We start from the raw sequence: 20356 nt of genomic DNA, 5'->3' as shown, positions 1-20356 counted from the left end.
CAGTGTAAAAAAATAATATACTCGCAATTTTTTAAAAATTAAAAAAATTAAAAAATGAAAAATTAAAGAAACTAAAACTATAATATTAATTATTTATCCATACAGCATACATATCTAAAAGACGTTCAAAAGACATTTTGAAGATCTCTAAAAGATATCTTCAGAATGTCCTCTAAACATGTTTTGGATATACATGTTACACTGTGGGTAAATATTAAATAACCAATCGAAATATATCGTAGATTATGCTTGCTTATATATCTATTTTATATATAGTTAAATTGCACATTATATAAATTGCTGCGTAAAACAAGTACTAATAATATATATGTATATATATCACATTTTAGCAATATCTATTTTTATGAAACGCATTTACACCACTCGCTGAGCACTTGTGCTAAACCAGCGCTTCACGTAATTTTCGGGTTTATCTAGATCAGCTGTATTACCAAACTTCAGCAAAATAGTGGCTGGAAAGAAACATATTATTCGATCAATTATAAAATATCAATCAATTACAAAAAAATAATTAATAGAAAAAATCACTTTAAAAGACCAATTCAAATAAATAAAGAAAATAAAGAATAATTAGTGTTAATACAGAATAAACAATTTCAAATAAAGTAATATAATTTTATTCAAATTTAGAAGATATTAAAATTTTTGTTAAAGTTAAATGATATATAAAATAAATTATAAATTAAAAATCAAATATAATCTAAAATAATTTTAAAAGTTAATAATTTAAGATAAAATAATTATAAAAGTTAATTATTTAAGTTAAGAATTTAATCGGATTATAAAAATTACCCTTAAAATTAATTTATGTCAATTGTATGATTCTTTGGATTCTTTTAAAACGTGAAATATCATTTTAGATTTTATTTATCAGTTGTAATAAAATAATGATGCAAAACTAAATTACTCACCTTGAATAGCCTCATATGTTTTGCTGCTATTAAAAGCAATTTTGGTCTTCTGAGTGCCTCCCCAGCTAATACATCTGGCAAGGGAATTTGTAATTATTTTAGGGAGTACAGACTGTACAGCAGCAACCTCTGATTTTAATTTTTGCCGCGAAGACATCTACCTGTACAATATTTCACAGATTTAATTTACACATATAAATTAATTGTGCCAAAATACATAGTAAAAGATGCAAATGGAAAAATGTGTAATTTTAGATAATTAAAAATAGAACAAACTGCTGAAATATTTACTACATATGTAAATGTATTGTCATCTGCGAGAATATTTTCCAAAGTATTCCACTCTTGTTCAGTTCGTAAAGGAAATGCAGGAATTCCGCGTGGTCGCTTCAATTTTACTTCTTCTGGAAAGAGCTTCCTTAAGATACGATCTAATTTAACTTCCATATGGTCAAGCTTGACGCGTATTTCTTCTTGAACTTGAACATTGTTGATAATACAATTGTCAATAATATCCGATGTGATATTATTATTGTCAATGTTATCATTTCTTTTTTCCTTCTTGTGGAAAAAGACGCCAGAATCTGAAAAAAAAAAACTGAATTATAGTTGAAAACAAATTAAATAGTTTACAAATTAAATAACACGTTCTCACTTTCCAAAGATGATTTTACAGCATCTTTTTGTTGACTGTGAAAGAATTTTTTCTTTACACTATTCGCTAACTGCATATTTATTACAAATTATGTATCACAAATCGCGAATACGCGTAGTCTGGCGCTAACATAATATATAATCTAAAACCATCACGAATAAAAATGAAAAATACCTTGAAAACAAGACGGAACACGTTGAGTCGGCTGTTGCACGTTATGGGTTATGGTTATGATCTGCACAAAGACTGGCCGGTCCACGGCTCGACGCCCGACCAATGCGCCCGTCATATGACGTCGCTTGATCAACACGCGGTAAATTCAAATGTGATAACCTTATATCAGTGTATATACACTTTGTATTTTTTATACGGAGTTTTTCTAATAAGCTATATTGTTTGAGAAAGTTTCATTACAAAATTAATTATACATAATACATACCATAAACAGAACTATTATATATACAAAAGTAAAATATACTATATATACTGCATATATAAAAATTATATGCTGAAAAGATTACTACATTGTAAAAACTAATTTATTAGTGCATTGGAATCATATAACGATCCATATTTGCAAATCATCAAACTTTTTACCATTTCTAAAAAACTTTCACGCATAATATTTTGCGAATATTTGGAGGGCCAAAGCAAGTCATCTTTCCGTCATTAAGTAACATGCGCTGTAATCATTTTTTCGTCATACAGAAAACGCGTGACTATTTTAAATCAAAATAAAATCATTTTAATTTTTTGTTGACTTTAGTGTGTTCCTTGGGTGTGCTAACATCATATTCTAATGCTGGTTAAATATCCATCTCATCCATTAAAATAACACAGTCGTCTTGATTCGAAGATTTATGACTTTCTCTTTTCTTTGCCATTAATGAAAAAACATTCCTTAACAAACCAGGTTGAAAATCAATCTTTCTTGTATATCTGCATATTGTAGAATAAGATGGCAATGGTAAACCCAGATCTTTCGTTAGATATAGATAAGCCTTCCATCCAACTGTAAAGAGTAAGTATTGAGATTAGTATATTAATTTTTATATAAAAATGAACAATAGTTTAAAAATTATGGAACTTACCAGCATATCTTATCTGTGTGGCCAATCTTAAACATTGCGGAGTCCAATTAGTCTTTCGCTTGGAAAATCCTGATATAAATTTTTTGAAAATTGGTGATTTTTCTACTTTTTCAGACAATATTGTGTATCTTTTCTTATACTTTTTCATAATTTTTGTTGTCTTAAATCGCAATACTTTTTCATTTTCATATTTGGATTTGAAAGTACTAGCTTTTACTCGTTCTTCCTTTAATTGTTTGAGCAAATACTTGATTTGATTGGTTTGTCGAATCGTTCCTTCTTCATTTGTCATGAACATTGTTTGTAAATTCTGTCCACTTATCTCATTATCCGTTTGAACACTTGCATGTACGGCAATTGGGACTGATAGAGTCTGTTGTTCACTTGGTAAATTCTCAGTAGTAACATTTTCATTATATCCAAAATTGTCATTACATGATAAATCACAATTAAATAAATTAGCACAATTTTCTGGTTGAATATTATGCCCTACAAACAGTAAGAATTGTGTAAAATTATATATATATATATATACATATCTGTTTATAAATTATATTTATGATAATACAAGAAAATAATTGAATTATTTTGGAATTATTACCAATTAAAGATTGAACATTTAATACATCAGAATTAATTTCGTTGCTTTCGAAAATAGTTGGAATTGCATTAGGTTTCAATTTCCGCCATCTATCCTCTCGTCGATTTTCGAATTGCAAATCATCAAAATGATACTATAGAAGAGAAAGCATTTTTTAAATGTTTAAATATATTCTACTTAATATATTCTAATAATAATAAAAAAACCGATAACATATTTACATACCTCACATAACCTAGAATTCTGTGTTGGATTTTTACCACATTTCTCAGCCCACAAATGTCTTCGTTTCTCATCCCGAGGAAACAAAAACATTCGAAAACCATGTTCGCTTCTATTTTTGCAATTTATTGCACAACAACCTGGCATTGTATATACTTTTATTGCACACTCGCTCACTCACACAACTAATAGCTGTAGCACCTACGTACACTAACACTGACTCGCTGTCTCGAAAATGGCGGCCATGCAACGACCTTCTTCCCCTCCAACGCCAATCCACGGACCTTGGTTTAGCATTTCTGTTAGAGAGTACATCCAAGGACTTTGATTCTGTCAATGGGGAAATTTTTCAAACTGAGAAGTCACTTTCTACATATTTGCAGTTCATGATTAATGAAACAACTAGAGCTTATTGGTCGTTACGTTAATCATAAACTGTAAATATGTAGAAAGATAGCGACTTTTTAGTTTGGAAAATTTCCCCATGGACAGAATCAAAGGCCTTGGGTGTATATACATACAAGAGAAATCCTAATCAGCAATTGGTTGCATTAAATACGCATTTCTTGAAATTCCGCGAAATACGCTTCATGTGAAAGAAGGCTTTTAAAATGGCGTAACGTATTTTAGAAGTTACTAAGGGGTCAATCATGTAATTTCACATGGAACTTTTCACGTTTCACTTTTCACTTTTCACTTTTCACGTTTCACTTTTTACTTTTCATTTTTTATTTTTCACTCATAAAGAGTTCACGTGAATCTTTTCACGCACAACGATTATGTATAAATAATGCGCGGAAGTTTAGTTTGCGTTCCAAAATTCACCATTAGAGGCTCTGTCATTGCAACTATCAAGCGATCGTGAAAAAGGTTTCTACCTGCTTTTACAGTATAATTTTTACTGTAAAAATTTTATTATATAAAAAAAATTGTAAAAAAGATATTCATAAATAAATAACAATATTTCTTAGTTATATTGCATAAACTTAAGCCTGCCGCAGACGATACGTTTTTTCTTACGGGATTGCTTACGTGCTCCTATACTGGCAGTCTTACGTGCTCCCGTACTGGAAATGGGTACCCTAACAGCACAAAGTCGACTTTAAGTCGACTATGAGTCGGCCATAACTGCTAGACGTCTGGAAAATGGACGTCCATAAATCGACTTTAGACGACTTAAAGACGTCTATAAGTCATACAATGTCCCACTTTAATCGACAACTATAAGTCGACTTTTAGAGACGTCTTTAAGTCATACATTTGAAGACAACTATAAGTCGACTATAGTTAGCCATCCTACAGACATTCTATGCAGTTGTAATTGAAGGAATATTGAAATTGGGAAAATATGTTATAACATTTTTTACTTGTTTGATTCGTTTTATTTAAAAAAAAAAAAGAAAATTGTTATAATATGTAAAGCAAATATAAATGTGTATATCTGTGTATATGTATTGTGCGCATTTGTTTAACTTTGTGTGTGTGTATATGTATATCACAATAACTTAATGTATATAAAATTATCTCGCATAATATTACTATTGTATACAGATGCATTTGTTAAGAAAAATAATAATAAAAATAATAAAAACTTTTAACTATATTATATTAATGGACGTCACATAAGAAAAAAAATCTTTATTTCTCACCTCTCGTTAAATATCCTGTATACATGTATAGATTCTAAATTTATACAATGTCAATGTAAAATGTTCTTTCTATATAAATTATAGAACTTAGCTAACTTTTTAAGAAATGGATCCTTTGTTGTAGATGCTGCAAAGATAAAATATTCTTTTTTATTTTGCATTCTGCAACTCGAATCTCTAGTGGATAAAGAATGTCACTTTGTTTTACTCAAGATATTGAGGAATAATTTGTTTATCTTGATTGCTGGTACATTCCTTGTGTTCTTTTCTGCAATTAGAATGCACAAATTGAAAGTGATATTATTAAAAAAACAATTGAATCAATCATTTAAAAAATAGTTCAACTTAAATAAAAAAAAAATTAATTGAGCGTCAAAATCAAAATGTTAATATCTATAACAATATTTAATTAATATCAATTTTTAATTAATTTTAGTGCTGCAGTTGTAAAAACTAAACATCTTTAATTCTCTAAAAGTGAGAGTTGTTGACGTATGTTGTTTTTCAAATGAACAAATTAATTTTTGTTTTGAAGACAAAGCTCACTTGTAGTAAATATGTTCAGTTGTAGCTTCTTTTCTCCGTCACGTAAAGTTCTTTATGACTCTGCCAGTTTTCGTGCCACTCAACCTCGACACCGACATAAATACCATGGATTGGAAATGCTTTGGCAGAGAAATCTCGATACACATATGTCCAGTGTTTTTAACTGCTTCGGCACCACTGATCTCAAAACTAAAATATTCGCAATTGATCGTTTAAATATTCGGATTTATATCTAATTGATATGGTTTTACAAAAAAATACATACTATAGTCCTACTTCACGACTCGTCTGTCCCTCAACAACGGCTCACAATGGCAATCGCATATGACCGGTATGGCTGCACACGCTCCGATGGATAATAAAAAATAGCGGAGAGTACAAGAGAATTTTGTATGTCCGAACGGCTGCAGCTAATAGTCTTTATTCAATAAGCACAAGACCCGACAGCACCCGACAGACGGGTAGGATTACAACAACGCGGATTGACTCTTGCAAGAAACTTGATGACTCTCGCTTGGCGCTACATGCAGCAGCGGTGACAGCGGTGCTCGCTTACTACAGTGGCGCTCAGTCGAGTCGATTTCAAAATGTCTTTTTCTAGACGTCTTAAAGTCAACTTTTGAAAGACGTCTGCAGACGTCTATGCAAAGTCGACTTGCAGTCAACTCTGAAAGCCTGACTTAGAAAAGTCGACTTACAGTCGACATATGAATGGTTTTGCTGTTAGGGTAGCTTACGGGCTACGCTACTGGCTCGCGTACTGGATTTTCGTAATAGATCATGTCCTATTTTTCTTACGTGATTCTGTACTGGTTTATTGTGAAAGCCAATCAGGACGCAGTCTGTATAGGTTATACTGCGTTATACCAGCCGTTTGTTTTCTGTTCCTGAACTCTCTAAATAAGTGTACACTTAAAATGAAATAGATAGATGTTTCAAAGTTAGCGAAAGCAAGAAGGAACGTTCCAGTGCAGTCTAGTGCAGGAACAGAAAACAAGCCTCAGGTTATACTGTCGAAGTGTTGTCAAAGTTCAAACGTGAATTCACTTTGCAAACATGACGTCGTGCAAAAATGAAAAGACTTCAAAATAGTTCAAAAAAAGTATTTTATGTTTAATAGAGGCCTACTAATAGGAACCATGTTTATATGCGATAAACAAACCAAATTACCATAATAAGCACAGTAAAAATGAGGCATTAAAGAATGTATTGACTGTTGACTCCATAAACCTCGGCGATATTTATTTTGTTGTCGCAATTTTTCAATAATTAAAAATAATGCAATAGCAATTTTACGACAATGTACAACTGTTGCAATAATTTCATCCATCTCATCTATCTCATCCATATTTAAGCGTGCCGCTTCTATGAAACAAATTTCAGTTGCTCAGCCCGTACGAAAACTCGCACCGTGTGAAGCCACGGCCAGTAGCACTGCCAGTACCATTGCCCGTACGGTAGCAAGTAAGAAAATCCAGTTAGAAATCCAGTAAGAAAAAACGTATCGTCTGCGGCAGGCTTTAATTTACAAATATAATATATATTACATTTATTTTTAATGATCCATATATTGTAACAACTATTTTATTATGTAGTAATCTAATACTCAAAATTACATTGTAATTTAATTCAAACATTGTTTTTTAAAATTAATTTTAATTAGTTTTTTATGTGTGCAAATTTTAAAGTAAATTAATTTCATACATGATCGTGCAGTTCACGTGAAACTTTTCACTTTTCACGTTTTCGCCGTAGGGGAAATGTTGCATGGGCTGTGTTCCGTTTTTACTGGTAGTACTGAAAATTTATAGTTCACGTCACATATACTATACATTTTCAGTACTGGCAGTTAATATCGGAACATAGCCATGATAGACCCCTAGAATACGCAAATTACGCTATGCAAGTTACGCCCCATGTGACGGCACCCTAATCACTGTTTGCAAAAGAACACTAGAAAGTTTGCTCTAGCCAATCAAGGAAGGAAAGTCTGCGCTGCGCGATACGATATCGCGCAGACTTTCGCCGATACGTGATACATGCAATACACGTAGACATGACATAACCCTCCTTAGGCGACGTCGTCGTTGTCGTGTAATACTCTGCCATTATTTTTGACAATGTAAGGTGTTTCTAAAGATTTTGTACACAACGTGATCCTTGACGAGCACCCCGCAACAATAGCTGTCGCACGATGAATCTAAGTAAGACAGAGAAGCTGTTAGCTGCTAAGAAGAAGGTAATCCCGTATTTGGGATCATCGTTGACAACTGCTTTCGCAGCTGTCACGTCACGCGTTCCGTATAATTATCATATGTCGTATGGATTAAATAATGCGCAGCAACACAATGCAGTTTTGCTGCGAAATGCTCCTTATCCATATAATTAAAATAATGACATTACGAAGTGATGATGTTAATTCTTTAAATGTTACAAACTATTGGAATACAATGTTAAAATATTTTACTAAAAACGTTTGTATTAAATTTTTGACTCAGTAAAATTTCAGTTATTAATAAAATTTGAGTAAGTTGTAACTTTATGTGATTGTTGTTACAGCTGAAGGAATTCAAATTGCAAAAACAGTTACAAGTGCAAGGGGCTTTGAATAAACAGCAGGACTCAAATGTAACAGATGAATCTGTATCACAGGTAATTATTTGATAATAATGGAGAAATTTGTATATTTCATACTTTCGAATGTATAATATTAACATAATATTTTAATAGTGCCAAACAAATTGCCAAATTGAAAAGGTGGATGAATTCTATAATCAAAAGGATCAGAATGAAGTAAAGTATATGGAGAAACAATATGGGAAACATATAAACAATATGGATGTTATACAGAAAGAAGAAAATATAATAAATAATTTTCATGGTGCTAGTAACTTTCAAAATACAATCGAAATTAAAACAATGGATAATAATGAGATAGCAGAGAAAAGCTTACCTGTATTAGAGAATTACACGGAAAGTACTGCATTACATGAAAGTGATAATAAAGATGTCATGCATTTGAGTCTTCAACCAGATTTTCAACAATCTCTGGGAGATGAAAGATATAACTTAAATGTTGCTGTGTCTAATGGACCATCGACAGTGCAGAAAGAATATTTGCTAGAAATGGCCTCAGAAGTTGCTCATGCTCTTACTGACAATACAGATCAGAACGAACCACCAAGTTTGTTTGATCTTGATCTGAAATGCCGCAATCAATTTTTAAGTTCATGTCTTGAGGAACAAAAGCAACTTGTAAGTGACTTACATGTTCAAGTTAGTCGTTATGTAAGTATATTATGTACTATGAAGATTGAGTTTTTTTTTAGAATTTACCCTTAAAATCTCAGAGTAGAACAACATATACATTGAAGTATTTTGGTACAATTTTTATAAGATTTACTACAATTATTCAAATTTAATAAAATTTTACTTAATTTGAATAAAATTATAGTAAATTTTATAAAAATTCTTCATTGTAAATTTATACTATTTTATTACATTCAGTAATATTGTATTAAATTTTATTAAAATTATAAAGAGTAAGTATGACCCACAAAAGTGAGTCATGTAGGTATTACGGCCACTTGTATTATTTCAATTATTAAATGATGAATTCTAGCAATTGTTTATGGAATCATTTATTTAGTAGCCTACCTTATGTAGTCGTGCTAATATGCCTATACATAATAATGAACATTTGTTACAAAACATTTTTACTTCCAAGCATTTTAAAACTTTTTCATGGTACATTTTAACATTTAATTACATATACTTCATTCTTCTTAAACTTGAGTGTATTATTATGTGAATTTATGTACATTTAAATATTTTTTTTGTTATTTAACATTTTATTCAGCTGTATATATTCCAAGTTATCCAAAATTAAACAACATGGAATTTTGCTAATATGGGCCTTTACTGAGTTAACAAGCCAAATATGACCTCTTTTTCAAAGTTTTCTTATCGGAATTCGATAAATTAATTGTAGTGTTACTGCTAACCTATAATTTACGTTATATGTATTATAGATAGATTTTTAGTGTTGCAGTCTATATGCAAAAGACTTATGTACATACTCGTACATTTGCACATATTCTGCAATTTTCCTTTACTTTGAATAAATATATAATTTTATAACATAACATTATTTTTTCAATAAAAAACAATTTTTTTAATTTATTCTTATAGTGGATTATACTACCACTTATTTCTCTTTGAGTTATGTAGTGTCACTACATTTTGTACATTAATTTTGAATCTAGAATTTATTGAAAAAGTTCAATAAGTATAATCATTGAATTTTCAATTTAAAATATTAAATATTAACAAAGTTATTGTATAAAATGTAAATGGATGACCACCTTCTCTATTAAATTTCACTAAAGTTATAGTAAGATTTTTTGGTGTTTATATTGTTCTACCATAATTTTAAGAGATAAATTTTGAAAGAAGATTCTCCATATGTATCTATATGAATTACGTCTAATTTCGTTCTTATATGTGAAAATAAAATAGCATAGCAGAGTGGCCGAATTGGAAGGAATTTTAGCCACAAAGGATTCTGAGTTTGATGCCAAACTCGTTCGCGAGATAAATCCTCTGAAGGAGCAGTTACAGGTCCACGCGCAAACCACTGGTATTTTAATAGCGGAAAAGGCAGAGCTTACTGCAGCTTTAACACAGAGTCAGAGGACTGCAAAACAAAATTCAGGTTAATACTTATAATTTGCATTTATAAAATCTCTGAATGGGCAAAATTTATTTTGATATCAGAAAATGTTATTACAATTAAATCTCTACTATTTAGAAGAAATAGAAGAGATGAATGGAAAATTGAAACACAGCCAGCTTCGTATTAATGAGCTTGAAAAAGATTTGGTTCAAATGAGAAGTAATTCTACTGACACCCAGAAAAACGCTCAGCAAGTGCAACAAGTCTATGATGAGCTTGAGAAGAAATATTATGAACTCAGGTATTATACATATAGATATTAAATATGCTTTTACATTGAAATTGATTATTTAATTTGAATGTGTGGCTTTAAATATGTATTATGCAAAATAATTAAAGTTTACATGTTTTATCTGTAGAAAAGAAAAAGAGGATTTGGAATTGGAAACATCAGAATTAAAACAGAAGCTAAATTTAAAGAACACCGAATTTATTACACTGCAACAGGAATTCCAAGAGAAAGCAGCCTTACTTTCCTTAAATGAATTAAGGATACAACAGGTAATTTTCTGTATACAAAACTATTATTACTGAGAATTACAGTTATATGTTTTATCCAAAACCTAACTCTAATTGATTGTAGCTAACTGATACATCGCAAACGTTAGAATCCCAGCATCAAACTGTAACGATATTAGAGCAACAATTGGCTCAAATGAGAGAAACTTTGAAGTTGGTGAATAATGAAAAAGACGAAGCCAGTAAACAGTATCAAAATTATGTTAGACAATTAGATGCACAGCAGGCAAAATTGCTTAATGAGGTACATAGAAATGTTTATATATAATCCATTTATAAAGATAGATTATTTTATATATTGAATAATTGCAGATTGAAAGCGGAAAGAAAATAATTAGTGATTTAGAAAACAGAGAGAAAAGTTATATACAACGTTTATCGGATTTGGAACAGCAATTGCAACACGAAAAAGAGAAAAACGAAGCTATACTTTCATTGCAAGATCACAATGATGAAATTGCTAACTTAAGAAACATTGAGGAACATCTGACTACACAACAGGAAAGACTTCAAATCGCGTTATCCGACAGGGTAAAAAATATGTATAAAGAAAATAACAATTTAGAAAGTATTGCGTTATATGACAATTAGAAACAAAAATGAGTTTTTGTAACAAAATAACACACTTTTAGGATGCAAAAATTGAAATGTTAATAATGGAAATACAAGAATTACGGAATACAAAAGATGATGGAACTGATGCAGCAAAATTAGTACAGGCTCTTGAAAGCGAAAAACTTGGTGCATCCAGAGCTGTTTCACAAAATCAACAGTTAAAGGAACAACTAACTGAAATGGAAAATGCTTTTGTTACTCTTGTGAGTAATAATGCGACACAGTATATATCGATCTAATGTTATTATATTTTTTTTTTTTTAAATATGCATGTTACAGTATTTGTATTTTTGTAAAAATTTATTTAAAATAATTTGAAACAGAATAAAATGGGCTTGTGGGAGCCATACGCGATTATCAATGCGCTAATATAAATATTTTAACTTATATATTACAAAAACTAAAGTTACATAAATGTGGTTGAGGTATCTTAATTATTATTCCATGCCATGTTGTCAAATTAGGATCACATTTATTGAAAGATTTTTTGTTTGAAGTAAGTGGTCTGAAGATGGCTCGAAAGTGAGCTGGAACCTTAGGCTTGTTTCCTATTTCTGCACTAGACTGCACTGGAACGTTCCTTCTTGCTTTCACTAATTTTAAAATATATATCCATTTTAAGTGCACACTAACTCAGGGAGTTCAGGAACAGAAAACAAACGGCTTATAGCGTTTTTTACTGGCGAAACTAGTGCGCACTGGGTGTGCACTCACTGCTGGCAATTGGACGTTTCAGTTCGCGCGATGACGGTGCCAACGAAAATGCCCAATTACCTGCAACGAGTGTACAAGTGCGCACTAGTTTTCTCAGCGAAAAACGCTATGAGAACATATGTACAATACAAACATACATATACATATATATATATATATATTTTTTTTTTTTTTTTTTTTCCTAAAGTCGGAGCATGTAACTTTAGCTTTTTGTGAAATATACAAGTTAAAATGTTTAAATTAGTGCACTAATAACCGTGCATGACTTCGAAAAGCTCATTGTTCTGTTTCAAATTATTTTAAACATAAAAGTCCTTGATGTTTTTATTTTTGAAAATTTATTGTTTTTTAAAAAAAGTAATTATTTTCTTTTTAGAGTAATACTAAGTTGGATTTGACCGAACAGCTCCAAGCTGAACGAAATATTGGTCGAAAATTAAATGCAAGATTGAATACTGTTGAGATGGAAACGGATAATCTCAAAGAAAAATTAAGGGAAAAGGAAACATTATTAGTAGAATTAGAGAAAGAAAAATTGCAAAATGCACAAATTGCAGATCAAATACAACATTATCAAGCACAGTCTCACCATGCTCACACACTGCAACAAGAATTACAAAATGCTTTGGTAAATTTCTAAATGACTAGTAATTTAATAATTTTAATTAATTTATTTTATCAAAACACAATTAATAATTGGAAAATAGACTAATGAGAGCCAGCGCAAGTAAAAGTGCGCAATCACAAGTGTTACTATTAAATCATTTATTCATTTCTAAATTACAAACGAACGAACGTTTTGACTCACTTTTGACGGCTAAAATTTTTTATTTTTTACCTTGAAAATGACTCTAAAGCGAGTCGAAACGTTCGTTCATTTGTAATTTAGAAATGAATAAATGATTTAATATTACTATTTGTGATTCCACACTTTTACGTGCTCTGACTCTCATTAGTCTATTTTCCAATTATTAAATTTTGAGAGTCTGGATGTGTAAGAATATAATCTGTAGTTTTAATAACATAACTTTATTTAGTAATTATAATATATATATATATATATATATATATATATATATATATATATATATATATATATATATTACAGGTATATATAGAAAATTTAAAAAAAGAAAATGAAGATCTCGCGAAAAAACTGGAGAATAAAACACAAGGAGAGACACATTTATTCGGAGAAGCTGTAAACCTTAATAATGGAGACCAGTCTATAACAAATAATGAGCAAAATTGTAATGATATTGTAACAACGCAAAACTTACCACTGCCAGAAGATAGAAATAGTTCAGACAATTTTGGACCTATTGCACAATTAGAAAAAAGGTTTAAGGAAACGATGGAAAAGGTTGCCGAATTAACTGATGAGAAACAGAAATTGGAACATCTTGTTCTTCAGCTTCAAGGTGAAACAGAAACTATAGGTAAATTATACTGTTTTTGATTATATAAACTTCTTTCTAATTTTTGCAAATATTGTAATTAGTTTTATATATTAATTTTTATTTTATAAATTTTAATATAAACTGTATCTTGATATGACGGGAAGTGTATCAATTACATTTAAATAACGAGAACGGTTATACCAGAGTTACCCTAGCAGAGATATTTTTCGCAATAAATTCTTTAATTTTCAGGATACGGAGAAGATAGTAGAGATGCTTGTAAGCATCAAAATTATTAGATTAGCAGTTTTTTTGTGATATTACATTTCTGGATTTTTCTTAAAAACTATGTTTTAAGGCTCCTGACTCCTCAGCCGAGAACTCCGCGTTGACGGTAGCGACATTTCGTCGCGGACAAAATTAGAACTAATACACGTGAAACGTGACAGAATGACGATGAAATGTTATCGTGCATGTCATTTTGTTATTATGTGTTTCATTGTAAAAACATGACTTGTCTCGTATTTACCAAATTCGTAAAAATGGACCGCGAGTAAAGTTTCTTTGAATTTTATACATAAAAGTACATTTTTCACTCCTTTTAATAGCTATCCGTGTGTTTTCCTGTCTGAATAGACGTCACTTTACGTGCTTTTTACGACTATTTATTGACTGCTAGGCGAAAAAAGGATAGTCGTGACCGATATTTAGAAGTGTTTTAAAGCCATCTGATTAGTCTGTTTTATCCAAATTGGCATTATTTACAAATGGCATGTCGGACAAAATTACGTGTCATTTCACGCAATTTCTCGCTTCTGACGTCACGACTTCAATATGGCCGCGGCGAGTACTCAGGAGCCTTAAATCCGACAAGTATGCGGCGTGCAGTTTGAGGAATTTTGTAAATGTTTGTAAATTTACTTAAAAAAGAACCATTGAGCACTAAGATTTGCTTTTAACTGGTATATCCGTTTTTGTTATTTAAATGTGTTTATAAATTTAATATAATGTAAGTTTTTGTTTTAATCCTGTATTTTTTACTATATATATATATATATATATATATATATATATAGTGTATGCGCGTACACATGCACACTCATACTTACGTAAATTCTTCATAAAATTTCTTTTTAACTGCAATTAATAAATTGTAGATTCTAACATGTATATTGACATACGATACATTTTTACAGGAGAATACATTACTTTATATCAAAAGCAACGAGCTATTTTAGGAGATAGATGGAAGGAAAGAGAGCAAACTTTCCGTCAATTAGTGGAGCAACGTAATCAGCAACAGGAACAATTGCATAAATTAAAAGTATTAGTTACCGAGTTGCTTAAAAAACACCCCGAAACACTAACAAGTCCCACAGAAACCTGTATGGATTGTCATAAAGGTAAAAATTCACTTGTATTTATTATTTTTATTAAATATTATTCTGATAATTTTTAAATAAATGTTTAATTATATAAATTGCTTTGATTATATTAATAAGAATGAAGAAAAAAGTAAAATGTGATACATTTATATATACAAACACAAATATGCAAATTTTTTAGATATAAATGCCGACACTCCCACGCTCTCGGAAAATGAAACCCAGAAAAATGCGGAAATACCATTAATAGAAGACAAAACTGCATCAAATATTCTTGATCTTCTTACAGAAATCAAAGACTGTAGAGATACATGTATTATAGAACCTAACTTTCATCCATGCCCATGGTGCTCTGGAAGGCTCATCACTGTGTAATCACGAATGATAAATTGTTTAATCTTTGTTAAAAATAAATTATATTTATAAGATAAATTAGTTATATAGAAAATAGTAATATTTGTATATAGAGTTCTTAGACTTTTTTAAACCTCTGTATCTATTTCTGTAAAAGTGTGGACTAAGATTTTTATCCAAGGAAAGTTGCTTTATAAATATACAGTGCCTTGAATAATTTCTCAAATAAAATTTTTGTTTTTTCTCACACCTATTAGTTAAAAGGCTGGGTAGTTGTGAATGATCATAACACTCTATCACGAATAAACACTTGATATTTTAATGAAATTTTTATTTTGAATAGCATGAAAAATGTACAATACTCTATGCTTTCAAAGCATACTTTCTCAGTGGAAACGCAGAGCGTTTGCGTATTTCTTTCAACGTTTTCCTGCTGGCTTGGTAGGGGGTGAGAACACGACGTAGAGCCCTTGTTTTCTTGGGCCTCAAGTCAAGAGGCTTGTACTTTTTGTTCTTATAAAGAAGGCGCAGATTTCCCTTTTGTTTCTGGTGCATAATGATATACACTCGCGCGATAGCCTTTCTCACAACACGACTGGAAAATAACAAAATTAAAAATTCATAGAATATATGTTGGTAAAATCACAGAATTGGATAGTAACTAATTTAATTAAAAAATAAAAAGTTATAATAAAGTAAAAAAGTTAATAATTTTTAACTTGGTTTATTTTAAATATATTAATTTTTAACTTTAATTAATTATTTTTAAAGCACAAACTTATTTCACATACTTCAAAATACTTAAAACATTTTTAATACATGAAAGAGATAGACAGATGCATATTCAATACTTTATATAACTTTAGAAATCATTTACATTATAATTCAAAGTGCCATAAAGAAACATTGCTTCTTCAGCTAGGACATACTAAATGTTAGACTGTGTTCCACTGTATAAGGTTTTTGTTGGACCTGAACATAATTAGAGCTCTAAACTTAATTTTTGATTTACTATACATACATTTCTGATACACAGTAGTACACAACATTAATATATCCTAGCTAAAAAAACAGCTACATTTTACATGCTCATACTTAGTTTTTTACAATGTTGAGCAGTGTAACATTGTCACAGTTGGAACACATTGTATTGGATTGTGTTATTAGGGCAAGAGTACAGACTCTTGGTTAATGTACAAGATAATTATCTTAGAAAATCACTCAAAATTCATTACTTCCCTTCCTAGGATAATAATAAAGGACTCTAATTAATAAACTTATTTTTTAGGCGACATGCATTATAGAAAAATCTGTACTTCCACCCTTACACTGTCATCTATATTTGTTGGAAAAGTCCTTATAATGAATTATATGAATAGCAGACTTACATTTTAGACAACTTGGATGCAGCTCCTCCAGTTACCTTGGCCACTCGCAAGGTGGTCAATTCTGTCTTGAGCTGTTCAAGTTGCTTCATCAGCTCTCGTTTATCTTTGGTTCTTAACTCAGAACACTTTACTTTCGCCTAAAATAATTTAGTATATGTATTAAATACATTCACGTGCGTGTATATTATTCAACATAAAATTCGAGCAACCAAGTATCCTCTTTATGACTTTGATTTAATATTAATTTTATTTTTGCCGAGACACAATAAGAATACGTGCAACAGAGTTTTCTTTTATTTCTATATTATAAATTTCTAGTTCATAACAATTTTGACGCTATCGGTATTCAATTCAAAGAGGTTATGTGATATAAATCTGTCTTGTGACCCTCAAATTCGGAACTTTCATAATCCATTAATTAGCTTATAGTAATGACATAGCTTTTATCACATAATTAGAATATTAAAATTGTTGATGTACTAAATAAACTTGGATTATAATTTCACGTATACACTAACCATCTTGAAGCGGCTATATTTCAACAAGGAAAAGAAAAGCAGAGGAAGAAGAATAGAAGAGGAATGGCAAAACTGATAAAGCACTATGACCAACGTATATTCTGGGGGTCTATTCTCGACAAATATCGCATACGATATTTCACAGATGTCACTAGAATATCACATTTGGTGGAAAATTTGTATTCTGGGGGTGTTTACGATAACTAATCGGATCTCGGATTGGATTGAACAATAGGCCTGTTCGTGTTGCTGCCCTTTTTGAATTAATTTCTTTGTCGTCTCTCTCTTTCTTACGATCGAATATATATTTATCTCATCTCGAATGCAAAAATTTTTGGGGATTTCAAGCAACTCGAACAAACCTAATGGTACTCAACGTAGTATGCTCAATGCACACAACACGCGTCAACGCGTTACGCGTGGCGAATAGCCAATCATTCTTTCGCTTTCTTATTTCTTGTCATAAAAGCTTAAAATGATTGGCTACCTCGCCACTCGTAACGCGTTGACGCGTCCTGTGTGCATTGAACCATATGCCTCGTGCCCACAGGACGCGGCAAGGCTTACCGCGCGGCAGAAGTTGGCTGAGGAATATTTCGATAGCCAATCAACGTCTCGTTCGCCTGGATGTAATTTCCGCCTCGCGGCAAAAGTTGGGTCGAGTTCAACTTCATGATTGGCTACCATGCCAACTTCCGCCGCGCGGCAAGCCTTGCCGCGTCCTGTGTCCTGTGGGCACGAGGCAGTAGAGTCCTATATAAAGAGAGAAGTGACATCGAACCCCCACCACAACCTTCAGTATTCAATTGAGTCCTCCATCGCCATTTTGGGACCGCTCTAACGTCATCAAACACCATTCGTATCATTCTGCAACAGCTGTGTTCACAATATGGCTGCTCGCTTAGCCAATCAAGTATCAATCAGATTACCAATCAGAGCTTCGGACATCAATGTCGCTTCTCTCTTTATATAGGACTCTACAACGTAGGTATAGAAAATTTCCCTAGGCTAATCGGATTGACGATTGCTGTCTCAAATGTAATCCGATTGATGACGAAAGCGTGGAGACCGAGAAGCATGCTTGAAAAGTAAGTCTCTTTATTTTTTTAAATAATAACACAAAAAATCAAAGATTAAGTTAAAAAAAATGATTTGAATTTAGATTTATTGTAATTTTTTTTGTCTAAACACTGGATTTCGTTTAAATTTCTGTTTGTAAAAATTAATTAATCTATTCTAAAGTTTGTGGTTATATCGGAAACAAATCAAAATTAATAAAACAATTATTAATTATTAGGTACATATTAAAGCATATAATATTTCAAGCATATCATATAGAATTCCTGTTTATTATAAACTTAGTAAACATAACTTTGAAATTATTCAACTACATTATACGTTAATCAATATTAATTTATATGTTAAAAATCAATAATGTTTCTAAAAATGTTCTTTTTATTCTTTTCCAGATCGTAAATAAACTTCAATTCCATGAATAAATAAAAATTACTGGAAAATGGATTTATATGAAGAGGGCATTATTGAACAATATCAATTTGTGCTAACTTAAAATTTGTAAAATCTACTTTTCTTTATTAGTTGTTTATTAGAGAGTAATAATATAAAAATGTAATATACGCATCATATATGCATACAATTATTTTAATTTTATTTATGTATATTCCGTTCTTATATTATTACTCTCTAATGAACAACTAACAAAGAATAGCAGATTTTACAAATTTTAAGTTAGCACAAATTGATAATGTTCAATAATGCCCTTTTCATGTCAATCCATTTTCCAGTAATTTTTATTTATTCTTGGAGTTGAAGTTTATTTACGATCTGGAAAAGAATAAAAAGAACATTTTTAGAAACATTATTGATTTTTAACATATAAATTAATATTGATTAATGTATAATGTAGTTGAATAATTTCAAAGTTATTTTTACTGAGTTTATAATAAACAGGAATTCTATATGATATGCTTGAAATATTATATGCTTTAATATGTACCTAATAATTAATAATTGTTTTATTAATTTTGATTTGTTTCCGATATAACCACAAACTTTAGAATAGATTAATTAATTTTTACAAACAGAAATTTAAACGAAATCCAGTGTTTAGACAAAAAAATTACAATAAATCTAAATTCAAATCATTCTTTTTAACTTTATCTTTGATTTTTTGTGTTATTATTTAAAAAAATAAAGAGACTTTTCAAGCATGCTTCTCGGTCTCCACGCTTTCGTTATCAATCGGATTACATTTGAGACAACAATCGTCAATCCGATTAGCCTAGGGAAATTTTCTATACCTACGTTGAGTACCATTAGGTTTGTTCGAGTTGCTTGAAATCCCCAAAAATTTTTGCACTCGAGATGAGATAAATATATATTCGACCGTGAGAAAGAGAGAGACGACGAAGAAATTAATTCAAAAAGGACAGCAACACGAACAGACCTATTGTTCAATCCAATCCGAGATCCGATTAGTTATCGTAAACACCCACCGGCCTGAGCGTCGGCATCTTTGATGTAGCGGGTGACAAGATCACGTGATCGTAGCCATATTGAGAATTGTACACGCGCTTACATTTAAATGCTTTATGAGCTATAGATGAATTATGTATGTTCCACAAAAAACAAATTTACCCAGTGTAACAGTGCAAATTATTTCATCCTTGTTCAACATTAGTAAACAACAAGGATAAAATGATTAACTGTTTCAAATTATATCAAATTATTATATTATTGTTAAGATACATAATTTTTAAATAACATTAAAGATTATTTTGTCTTATTAGCATACAATAAATTAATTTATTACTGTTTTATTTAATTATCTTTAACAAAAATTTTAAAGTTAAATATTTCTATTAATTTTTAATTATAATAATTTATAATAATTTATATAACACGTTTTGTTTAATTGATGTTATTTTCTTTATTCTTGTGCTTTTGACTGTAATCGAAGTTTTTTGAATTTGTTTATGTTATACCATCGACATACAGAATGGACTGCTGAT

General features: G+C 30.5%; 3 protein-coding genes and 1 long non-coding RNA gene across 6 annotated transcripts; 1 reads left to right on the top strand and 3 right to left on the bottom strand.

Moving 5' to 3' along the window:
* Positions 1 to 234: 234 nt before the first annotated feature.
* Positions 235 to 3733, bottom strand: LOC120356844. Of its 2 annotated transcripts, XM_039452661.1 has the most exons (8): positions 3505 to 3733; positions 3280 to 3412; positions 2679 to 3167; positions 2185 to 2599; positions 1762 to 1974; positions 1224 to 1516; positions 933 to 1093; positions 235 to 473 (listed from the first exon to the last, which is right to left on the bottom strand). In XM_039452661.1, the coding sequence occupies exons 1-4, from the start codon at positions 3646 to 3648 to the stop codon at positions 2394 to 2396; spliced, it is 972 nt and encodes a 323-aa protein (XP_039308595.1). In that variant the 5' UTR covers positions 3649 to 3733; the 3' UTR covers positions 235 to 473; positions 933 to 1093; positions 1224 to 1516; positions 1762 to 1974; positions 2185 to 2393. The 2 variants fall into 2 exon arrangements, with proteins under 2 accessions (XP_039308595.1, XP_039308594.1); XM_039452660.1 differs by having other exon boundaries at positions 1762 to 2599.
* Positions 3734 to 5124: 1391 nt separating this feature from the next.
* On the bottom strand, positions 5125 to 6328 carry LOC120358455. Its single transcript, XR_005575410.1, has 3 exons — positions 5962 to 6328; positions 5697 to 5885; positions 5125 to 5418 (listed from the first exon to the last, which is right to left on the bottom strand). It is a non-coding gene; the product is annotated as an uncharacterized LOC120358455 (long non-coding RNA).
* A 1363-nt stretch (positions 6329 to 7691) lies between these two features.
* LOC105204924 (golgin subfamily A member 2) lies at positions 7692 to 15644 on the top strand. 2 transcript variants are annotated; one of them, XM_039452571.1, is made up of 13 exons: positions 7692 to 7935; positions 8256 to 8348; positions 8427 to 8984; positions 10215 to 10410; positions 10507 to 10672; positions 10791 to 10932; positions 11015 to 11194; positions 11263 to 11481; positions 11583 to 11768; positions 12656 to 12907; positions 13388 to 13718; positions 14876 to 15082; positions 15246 to 15644. In XM_039452571.1, the coding sequence occupies exons 1-13, from the start codon at positions 7891 to 7893 to the stop codon at positions 15437 to 15439; spliced, it is 2769 nt and encodes a 922-aa protein (XP_039308505.1). In that variant the 5' UTR covers positions 7692 to 7890; the 3' UTR covers positions 15440 to 15644. The 2 variants fall into 2 exon arrangements, with proteins under 2 accessions (XP_039308505.1, XP_039308504.1); XM_039452570.1 differs by having other exon boundaries at positions 7893 to 8170.
* Positions 15645 to 15714: 70 nt separating this feature from the next.
* LOC105204919 (60S ribosomal protein L35) lies at positions 15715 to 18011 on the bottom strand. Its single transcript, XM_039452879.1, has 4 exons — positions 17892 to 18011; positions 17325 to 17483; positions 16807 to 16943; positions 15715 to 16013 (listed from the first exon to the last, which is right to left on the bottom strand). Exons 1-4 carry the CDS (start codon positions 18009 to 18011, stop codon positions 15782 to 15784), a joined length of 648 nt encoding a protein of 215 aa, XP_039308813.1. The 3' UTR covers positions 15715 to 15781.
* Between the last annotated feature and the right edge of the window lie 2345 nt (positions 18012 to 20356).

The sequence above is a fragment of the Solenopsis invicta genome, chromosome 8 (genome assembly GCF_016802725.1).
Source record: "Solenopsis invicta isolate M01_SB chromosome 8, UNIL_Sinv_3.0, whole genome shotgun sequence".
In the NCBI taxonomy this organism is placed as follows: Eukaryota; Metazoa; Arthropoda; class Insecta; order Hymenoptera; family Formicidae; genus Solenopsis; species Solenopsis invicta.
The sequence above is the reverse complement of the archived record's forward strand: the minus strand, read 5'-3'. Positions and strand labels throughout refer to the sequence as shown.